General features: G+C 40.1%; 1 protein-coding gene across 1 annotated transcript; it reads right to left on the reverse strand.

The window, feature by feature from the left end:
- Window positions 1-1,747: 1,747 nt before the first annotated feature.
- Window positions 1,748-3,186, reverse strand: LOC108281892 (pre-mRNA-processing factor 6-like). The gene is given in 2 exon segments (XM_037728209.1): window positions 1,748-2,703; window positions 2,706-3,186. Coding segments are annotated over 2 exon segments (1,320 nt in total). The 3' UTR covers window positions 1,748-1,864.
- Between the last annotated feature and the right edge of the window lie 7,676 nt (window positions 3,187-10,862).

Genomic DNA, 10,862 nt, shown 5'->3' on the forward strand with positions numbered 1-10,862 from the left:
ATCCACAGTCACAGCAACCACAGTCTTGAGCTGAGTTCTCCTACAGCTCCCTGTCTACCATCAGTCCTTCTGCTTCATTAGTTTTTCAGAGATAGAAACCCCCACAAGTAACAGAAGTGTGGAAATATTTGTGATGACATACCCTTGAAACAGAGAGAGAGTGTTGCAGGCAAAGGTGGAGGCAAGGAGGCCACATAAGTAAGATACTTGGAATTGAGGATTTTTCATGTCTTCACTCCTGAATACCAGAGAACCAGATATTGAGGATGGGAAAAGGCCTAAATCTGTCCAGCAGAGCTGAAGTAATTGAACAAAACTATATATCAGAAAAATGACCAAGAGATTTGCATATCAATCTGACCCTTAGCCTCTCTTGCACATGGGAAGGATAGAAACTTTGAGCTGGGCATGGTAGCTCATGCCTACTCATCGTAGTGACTTGAGATGCTGAGGCAGTAGGATCCAGGAGCTCAAGGCCTCAACGAGCTATGGTAGCACCACTACACTCCAGTCTGGGTGACAGAGAGACATCCCATCTCTAAAATGAACAAAGGAAGAAGAAAGTTTGAAAGACAAGTAACACATTTTCTCTTACTGTTGTCAACACTAGGCCTGTTATTCTAAAATAAATTAAAACATCAAAAACATAAATCCATGAAGGATATTTGAGATAAAGAAACAGAAATTTTATTCTAGTATACTATTCTAAGTCAAAGCATATCTATGAAAATTATTGATTGCAAGCACAAGAATATCATTTTAGACATCTTTTTGCCATTCTTAATATAATAATTAATTCACTATATGTTGCAGAATTATAATATTTTAAAGGGAAAATTCTCAGATCAAAACAAAACAACATAAGAGTTTATCTTACTGCTTTCGGTGTTCTAGGCGCTATTTCAAACTTTTTGTCAATTAATTTGATCATCACAGAAAAATCTAAAGTCATGTTATTATTATTATTATTCCCTTTTATCAATGGGAAAGTTGAGACTTTAAAAATTCAGAATCCCCCCAGGATGGTACCACTAAAATTGGCTAAGGCAAACTCAAACACATTTCTTTCTGAGTCCAAAGCCCACGACATTAAATATTTCATTGAACCATAAGCTTTCTACATTTACAATTTTTTTTAAAATATAGGATTAATTTATTGAATTCAATAACAAAATTAATGACAAATACACAAACTGTTTTCATGTACAAACATTTTAAACTTTCTGTTCATACTGAGGTAGTATCTTTAATAAGACATAAAGATATGGTAAATTTGCCATTTTCTTAGGAATGTTGTGAGAACTAATCGTAATAAATACAAATGAAATTACTCATTGAATATTAGAATATGAAATGACACACAATATACTCCATTAACCAGTAAGATAAACACTGAGGTATGAATACTTTATATAATTTTTACACAGTTATGTTTTCTTCTGGATCAGTCGATAGATTTAAGCCTATTGATAGAATGAATCAGTTCCCACCTCACCATCTTCCCCATCTCTCTAGCCTGGCTAGGTTTCTCAGGTATTCATTTCCTAACCAAACCCATGACACAGCTGCTGATTCCAAGGGTCAGTCCCAGGTATACAGGTCACAAGTTGTGCCTTGGGCAGTCTACGTGGCTGCTGCTGTGCACAGATGGAGTTAGCAACATCGCCAAAAACATGCATCTCTTCAGCTTATGTGAAGAAATAATTCTAGGCAGTTGCCGTGGGTGTCATCAAAAAAATATTTTTTTTTTTGACACAAGACATAAAAACTTTTAATGGAGGATGATAATGAAGGAGGACACAGCCCAGAGCCCTCCACACGCCTCCCCTGTGCAGCCCAAGCTCTGTCCATGGAGGCCGGACAATCAGAAGGTGTTCTTGATGCGGCCGGCCACCAGCCTAAGGACCTCCCCAATCTTCTTCTGCCAATTGGCGATGTCCTTGGACACGGTGCACCATAGCTCCCCATGCCGAGGCTCTGCGCTCTCACAGCGCTTCCTCACCTCCTCCTGCTGCTCCTCAGTGCCATGCTGCAGCTCAAACTTGTAGAAGAAGGCCCAGGCATCCCCCAGGTCCGAGTAGATCTTCACAGTACGGTGGAACCACTCCCTGGCCTTGGTGATCTTCCGCTCACTCCAAAACAGCTTGGCCACGGCCAGGAGCATGTGAAGGTCATGCTCACACTTCTTCAGGGCATCCATGCTCTTGGTTTTCCTCTGGGGCCTCGCCTCCACGAAGATGGCCTCAGACCACAGGATACCGGAGTTAGGGCACTCCTGCAGCGCCTTGGCCATGAGCGTGTTTGCGATGTTCTTCAGCCCCGCACGGTTCTCCAGCCGCACAGACTCCAACCACAGTCCAGGGTTCTTTGGGTTCTTCAGACGAGACTTTTCCAGAATGGCCCGTGCTCGAGTAAGCTGCCCAATCTTCTCCAGCCGAGACAGCAGCAGCCACAGGGCTGTGGAGTGGGGACACTTCTTCAAACCCTGGTTGTAAGCTTCCCGTGCCTTCTCCATCAGCTCCTTCTGCTCCTCGATCTGCCCCTTCATCATCCACATCTTGGGGACGTCCTGACAGTGCCGCAGGGCCTCCTCGCACAGGTCCTGCGCTGCCTTGATGTTGTCCTGCACCCACTCCAGCTTCACAGACTTCATGAACACCCGGGCGGTGGGGGCGCTGCTCCGCGCTTTGGCCAGCAGCCTCCAGGCCGCTCATACTCATCATTCTCAGACTCCAGCTTCACAGCCGCCAGCCAGATCTCCTCGCTGTTGAGGTTGGCCTGGAAGGCCAGAGTCAGGATGGTCCTTGCTGCGGGCACATCCCCTGCCAGCCACTTGGACTTGGCACCCATGAGCCACAACACCTCCGCTTTGGGGCAGTGGGCCACAGCCCTCTGCAGGAGTGCTTCCAGGGACTCCCGAGTGCCATGGTTCTTCTCGAAGCACGCAGCACACGGCCACACACTCTTCTTGCTGGGGAACACTTGCAGGGTGTAGGCGTAGATGGCGCGTGCACAGTCCAGGGCATTGTGGGCCACACAACCGTCAGCATCCTCCATCCAGGTGTGCTTCCGATCTTCCTCCTTAAGGAGGAGGAGGAGCAGGGACTGGTCGAGGGTGACCCGGGGGACCGCGCCATTGAGGACCCGGAGCTGGAAGCTATCAAAGCTATCAAAGCCAGCCTCCATGTTGCCCGACAGGTACCGGTGTCCCACCAGGCCTGGCGCCCTCCTGCACCTCCTGCACGCGCCAGCCTCCCACTTGCTTCCTAAAGGCGACCCTGGCACACACCCGCATGCGCCCGGTGTGGCCTGCCCAGGGCCAGTGGGGGGGCTGCATCCCACCGGTGCCCGCCACAGCCCTGCCTGCCCTACAGCCCAGTGGGGTTTAATCAAAACGCGATGCTTTGTGAATCTTTAAAGCTCAGAGGTGGCCGAGTTGGGGGTCTGGGCAGGGGAAGGCTGGCAGCTGGTCCCATGGCAAGCCAGGGTCCCTTCCCGTGGGGTCTGGCCCTATCCCAGCATGTCCAGCCCCTGAAGTTGGGGGAAGGGAATCTGCCTTTGCTGCCACTGCCAGGCCAATGCCCTGCAGCTGAGACCTGGCCGCACATCAACAGAAAACCCCTCCCAGTGCCAGCTGCACAGGGTGGGTGGGCCCTGGGGGCAATACGGGTTCGACCTGAGGGACTGCAGGGTGACATCCAGCAGCCACCACCCCATCACTGCCCACTTAGCAAGGGAAGCCTGTCCAAGCCTGCCCCTTGCCAGGTGTGCCCTGAGGCTGGTGGCTAGACATGTGGCCAATAAAAAGCAGACGTAGCCCCCCCCCCCCCAAAAAAAAATATATGTGTGTGTGTGTGTGTGTGTGTGTGTGAGCAACATGGCTGTTTATTCACCTGGGTGCAGGTGGGCTAAGGCTGAAAAGGGCATTAGCAAAGGGCAGTGGGATAGGAGTTGGCTTTATAGGTTTGGGTTGTTTTCTGGGGGCCGGGGTGTTGCAGAGTAAGTTCAGTTACAATGGCAGGGTTGGGTGAGACGTATTTATATTATCATAAGAACAGTTAAGATGACAGGGTTGGGTGAGGGGCTTGTCCAGGAAGCTTTGCTGGGCCATCAGAGACAATGGCGAATGCAGGCAGAGGGTGGGAGACTTCAGCCGAGGCAAGCAGGACTTCAGACTTTCAGGCTCCAGGCTTGCCTATGGAGACCTGACATTCCTGTTTTTATTAACAAGTTTGGGTATGAGCAGAGAATGGGAGCCAGATTTAGAGTGAAATATCAGCTGTAATTGCTTTTTTTCTCATAGTAGCTCATTAGTACTGTAGTAGATTCAAATAGAAACAGGCTTTTTGAGCTGTGGTTTAAGTAGCAGGGGCGACTGCAGAAAGGTGGAGAAGGCGAGGGGCTGAAAGCAAGTGTGTGAGGTGTGAAGAGAAAACTTTGCAGGTGGTGAGAGCTAGAGGGCAAGCAGGGTGTAGCCTGAGATTAAGGTTTTGTTTTGTTTCCCTGAGTATGCAGTTAAATTTGTGAACATTAGAGGATCAGTAGTGTCACTGCCCAGCTGCCCCCCCAGAGTGCTTGGTAGGAATTAAATGAGGTACAGTGGCCTTCCCCTGTAATCCCAGCACTTTGGTAGGCTGAGGAGGGAGGATTCCTTGAGGCTGGGAGTTTGAGACAAGTTTGGACAACGTGGCATATACCCTGTCTCCACAAAAAAATTTAAAAATTATGGCCAGGCATGGTGGCTCATGCCTATAATCCCAGCACTTTGGGAGGCTGAGGCTGGTGGGTCACTTGAGGCCAGGAGTTGGAGACCAGCCTGGCCAATATGGCAAAACCCCATCTCTACTAAAAGTACAAAAATTAGCCAGGTGTGATGGTGCACACCTGCTATCACAGCTACTCAGGAGGCTGAGGCAGGGAAATGGCTTGAACCCAGGAAACAGAAGTTGCTTGAGCTGAGATTGTACTGCTGCAGTCCAGCCTGGGCTACAGAGTAAGACTTTGTCTCAAAAAAGTCCCACAGCTCCTGTGGGATACACTATGTTGAAGTACCATTTCTTCAGGGAAGATTAATTTGTCAATTCAGTCAGGTATTTCAATAGCATGTTTCCCTGCACTACCTAAAAATTATATTGCTTTTTAGCACAATATATACATTCAGCACTAAACAAAATGACAGTATACCTTTGATAGTAAAGAATAATATTCAGAAATAGCATGTATCTTTTCAATAATAGATGGAAAGGATATCTCCAGACATCTGAAAACTTTTTGTTTTGGCCAGTATTTACACTAGGTTTTTTTTAGATCATTGAGAAAACTTCTGTATGAATCAAGCAAATAGTTACACAATGCTGAACTATCTCTTTGACCCTGTGCCCTGGGGTATGACTATTTTTTTTTTGATTTATGCTATTATAATCATTTTTATAATAACCCAATACAATTAAACTATAACTCAGTATCATTCCCTAAAATAATTACCTACTATAGTTCTGTAAGCAGAAAGTAATTTTAAGTAATGATAAGATTACCTTTCATGATTTTCAGCATGTGTAACTCAGATTAGCTATCACCAGTTCTTCCAAATAGATTGATATCTAAAATAAATAAAACAGAAATTAATATGAGCAACACTGGTTTTATTATATTAGCCAACATGATTGTACTGAATAGCTGCAGCATATTCTTCTTCACATTCAAACATTAGTTTATTCGAAATATTCCATTATCACCATTTGAGCTATTAATTTTTTTTTAATTCTTATAACCTCTGAATTTAATGAGTGAATTTTATAATCTGTGCTTGGAAACTATCTTATATATTTGATGCACCTTTCTTATTTCACAGAATAAACTGAGAGCTAAGGATATTAGTTTCTTACTCAAGAGGAAGATTCTCTATATCTAACTACATCTATGTTATCAGTTATCTATCTTCCTTTCTCCCTCCCTTCTTTCTTTTCTCCCTTTCCTTTTCTTCTTCCTCTTCCCTCTCCCCATCTTCCTCCTCTTTCTTTTTTTTCATCTATATTTATCTTTTAAGACACAAATGCTGCTGCTGAATCGCCATCCTGGTATTTAAGCATTTAGTCAGTTTTTGAATGCAAATAACTGACCTAATATTCTACATTAATGCTGAAAGAATTATAATTGTTTCCATGTTTCTAACAGAGACATTCTTTGGGGAAAAGTTGGATCAATATTTTCTAATAGATCTACAATTCCAAATGTAGAAATCAACAGAGCATATCAGACACTACTCTGCACTTATTGGTATTTTAGGTTTTCCATATCAATTAGGGAAGTATGGGAGAAAGCTGTAGAAGATGTAATTGTTAGCAATATAACCATGTCTTGTAGAATGTTCTTTTAATGTGTTTTTGTTTTTTCCTGATATTGTCTACAGAAGTTTCAATAAGTTGCTTGTCTGAGACTGACTGTAGATCACCATTTGGAAAAATAGAAGAAAAGCCTATTAAGTTCAGTTTTACCTGACACTAATCTTTCTACACACAGGAGAAAAAACAACTTCTTTCTGTCCAGTGCTTTTCAGTCTCCTAAAGTTTGAAATGTCTTCTCAAAATTTGTAATTCCACCACTTATAAACATTAATGAGGTTTGTTTGGAAGTCTTAGATAATGACAATAGTATTTTAGAATCAATATGAAAACCATAATGAGGCAAAGTATATTTAAAACTCATTTTATAATAATCATATCTTAGTCACTTAACTCAGTAGAGAAATTGCCACACTATACCCTGTGTTCAGAAAAACAGTTCTTTTTATGTCCTACTTATGATAAGGATCAAACTATCGGCATTAGCCCAAGATTAGTCAGTTCATATTAAGTATATCTGTTGGTCAGTCCTGTATTCTCCAAACAAAAAGAGGTAGTTGATAAGATGTTAGATCCCACTGTGTTTACTTATACAAGGTTTTTGAATTTGTTTTTTTATTTCATACATAGATTTGTTGCTAGCAAAATTATATTTTCATTGTTGATTTTATTTGTTTTACTCTGTGTTCTAAACAGAATGTCTAACTTTCACTGTTCCTCCTTTCCAGAAAACTGTGGGCTATAAACAAATGTGACACTTGTTATCTACCAGAAGTGGAGTTTTAATCTTCTTTCAATAGTAGAGTGTTGGAGTCCGCTCCAAACATGCTTACATTTAATTTGCTTAAGAAGGCTTGAACTAGACAGACTCCACCCTGCAGTTAAATTGTTTTATTAATCTCTAATCTATTTAGGCCAGCTTTATTGCCAAATCTAATAGCACATTAAAAATCAGAAGATATTTAGATTTATCCATCAGAATTTCAATTAATTATCTAAGGTAATTGAAAACACTTTATATTACATTCTTATGAAACTATTTTTGCTTGCTTCTGTGTTTGTTTGAGATAGGGTCTCACTGTGTCTCCCAGGCTGGAATTTAGTGGCATTTTTAGTTCCCTGCATCCTTGACTACCTGGGCTCTAGTGATCCTCCAACTTCAGCCTCCCAAGTAGCTAGGATTAACAGGCACATGCCACCACACCTGGCTATTTCTTTTGTGTTTTTAATGGAGGTGAAGTTTCACCATGCTGCCTAGGCTGGCCTGGAACTCCTGAGTTCAAGTGATCCACTAGCCTCAGCCTTTCAAAGTGCTGGGATTATAGGTGTGAGCCACTGCATCTGGCCAAAACTATTTTTAACCATTAATTTTAAGTTATAAAATTATTTAACATGAAATAATAACATGTATTTGATACATTAATAAATGTTAGTACTAATTAACATTTTTATATTGTCTCTCAGTATTTCACAAATAGGCCCACGGGTCACCTAAAATCAGGCCATATGTGTCATGAGAGCACATATCATGTCTTAGACACTCTGTGTCTTCAGAAATATCCATTGCATTGCTACATTGCGAATATGGTAAGACTATAAATTAGGCTAGCTCAAATCTCTTTTCCCTTTGTCTTCTGATTTTCTAGTATGGTACTATGGACTGAATGTTTGTATTCTCCTGCAAATTCTCATGTTGAAGCTCTTATTCCCAGTGTGATGGTATTTGAAGTGGGGCTTTTGGGAAGTAATTAAGTTTAGATAAGATTATGAGGATGAAGGTTTCATAATGACATGAGTGCTCTTATAAGAAAAGAAATAGATCAGAGTACTTACTATACACTGTGTGAGGATACAAGAATGTGGTCATCTGCCAACCAGAAAAAGGGCCCTCACCAGACAGTCTGCTGGCATCTTAACCTTGGACTTCCCAGGCTCCAGAATAAATGCCTGTTGCTTAAGAAGAAATAAATGTCTGTTGCTTAAGCTATTCAGTCTGTCCTATTTTGTTATAGCAGCCTGAATTGACTAAGATATCTAGTACTTGACAAATAGTGGGTGTCCAAAAAATGTTTGTTCAATGGATAACACAAGTAATTATTGGATTATTTAAAAAGTGAAGCATTTATAGTAGGGGAATAAGTTTAATCTACAAACTTATATAAGATAAACTTCCCACAGGTGAATAAAATTTGATAATAAGTTCAACTGAAGCTAAAAGATCCAAAGTTGTGTTTTATAATGAATAATAAAAATATAATTAGAATATATACTAGGAATATTGAAATTGCCTATCATTTTCTTCTGATTTATATTTAAAATGATATTACCTTAAAATGCTTTGAAGTTAATTCATTTCTCTGGTTAATATACTTTAATAATGAACTTTTATTTCTAATAGTTTCATAATTCTATTCTACAATAGTATGCTTTGAATAACAAATGATTTCTAATCTATAAAAGCAATATCTTTATTCTCTTTTATGTTAGCTTTCCTAATACTCTTGAATCATATGCATCTATGTGGAAGGTCATATATAATTAAGACATATTAATATGAAATTACTATTTTTATGTTTCATTATATAATATTAAGTAGCAATCTTAAAGGATCAATATATCATGAAAGATAAAAGCTCACATATGCATGTGTATACCTATATATGCAAAATATACATTTAAAATAGAGATGAAATAAGGCTATTTATGTCTAATATACAATGAAAAAAATTTACAAAACTAATTAATAACAGTAAGATTTTATCTTCAAATGATAGAGGTAATTGCCAAGATTCTCCACTTTAGTCTTGAAGATAGAAACAAACTGAGAGTTATTTTCCTATTCTGCCTTTTAAGGCAAGTCACTAAAGTTTGTGATGCTCTTTCCCATATGTGATTTCATTTGATTATTACATAATTTTATTTGCTGGACATACATAGACATTGTTGTTTTCATTTTACAGTGGATATAAAAGTCTCAACTGGCATAGTAGCTCATACATTTAAGTCATATTTATATTAATTGCAAAGGACTTTACTATCCAAAAGAGATATTTACCGTCCATCAGAGAGAATGAAGGCTGTGATTTACATAAATGACATTTACATGATAAACAACATAAATTGCTATCATTTGAATGTGTGCCTCCTCTAAAATTCCTGTGAAAGCTTAGTTTACATTGTGATGGTATTAAGAGGTGAGGACTTCTTGGGAAGTGATTACATCATAAAGGCTGCCCATTCATGAGTAGATTAATGCCTTAGGAAGAAGCTGGAGGAAACTAGTTTAGGCCCTTTTTGCTTTTCCATCCTTCAACCATGTGAAGACACCTTGACGTCGCCATCTACCAGGAATGGGTCCTCACCAGACATTGAGCCTACTAGTACCTTGATCTTGGACTTTCTAGCCTCCAGAACTGTGAGAAATACATTTTTAAAACACTCACTCACTTCCCAGCCTCAAGTATTTTGCAATAACAACACAAAGAGACTAAGACATAGGGTATAAGTAATACAGTTTGAATGAGCTGTTTGCTACCCTGCTTATGTAAGACTGAAACCAGTTATCTTAGCCTTGTGTATTAGTCCATTCTCACTCTGCTAATAAAGACATACCCGAGACTGGGTAATTTATAAAGGAAAAGATTCAATTAAGTCACGTATTCACATGGCCAGGGAGGACTCACAATTATGGCAGAAGGGAAAGGAGGAACAAAGTCACACCTTACATGGTGATAGGCAGAGAGCTTGTGCAAGGGACCTCCCTTTTATAAAACCATCATATCTCATGAGACTTATTCACTACTATGAGAATAGTATGAGGCAACCACCTCCATGATTCAATGATCTCCTCCTGGCCCTGCTCTTGACACATGGGGATTATTAGAATTCAATATGAGATTTGGGTGGGGATACAGCCAAATCATATAATCTTATTAATATTTTCTACTTTACTAATCATGTGCATGTAGTATAGAGTGTCTTATGCAAAATAGTTGATCTACAATTGTGTAACACTGTTAGAAAATTAAGTTGATATTCTGAAATGATTTGCATATTCCAAACAATGGAAAGGATCAATTATTAATTTCCAGACTCATAAAATGCCATCTATTGTTATTCCATTGCATTTAGAAAATTACTTCCAAGGACACTGGAATGTTTCAATGGATACAGAAATTCACTGAGTTATAATAATACAGAAAAAATGAAATATTCCTCCACTTTCCATTTTTACGTCAACCACCACAATTCTTTTATTTTATGTGCAGAATGTAATAAAAACTGTTCAGACTGGCATAATAAACTTTGAAAGAGTATTTCTTATGTAAAGGAAATAGCATAATCAGCAAATACTGATTAAGATATTTGACAGAAAGTGTTAACACTTTCAGTGGCCAATGGACCTACTTTTAGCCTCAGGAAAGTTACTGATTGAATTATTTCTACAACACTAACTGAATGGATTTACCAAAGTATACTAGATCTAAGAAAAATGCCCTGTACCAAAAAAAAAAAAAAAAA

Source organism: Cebus imitator, unplaced genomic scaffold (assembly GCF_001604975.1).
Source record: "Cebus imitator isolate Cc_AM_T3 unplaced genomic scaffold, Cebus_imitator-1.0 Scaffold12, whole genome shotgun sequence".
In the NCBI taxonomy this organism is placed as follows: domain Eukaryota; kingdom Metazoa; phylum Chordata; class Mammalia; order Primates; family Cebidae; genus Cebus; species Cebus imitator.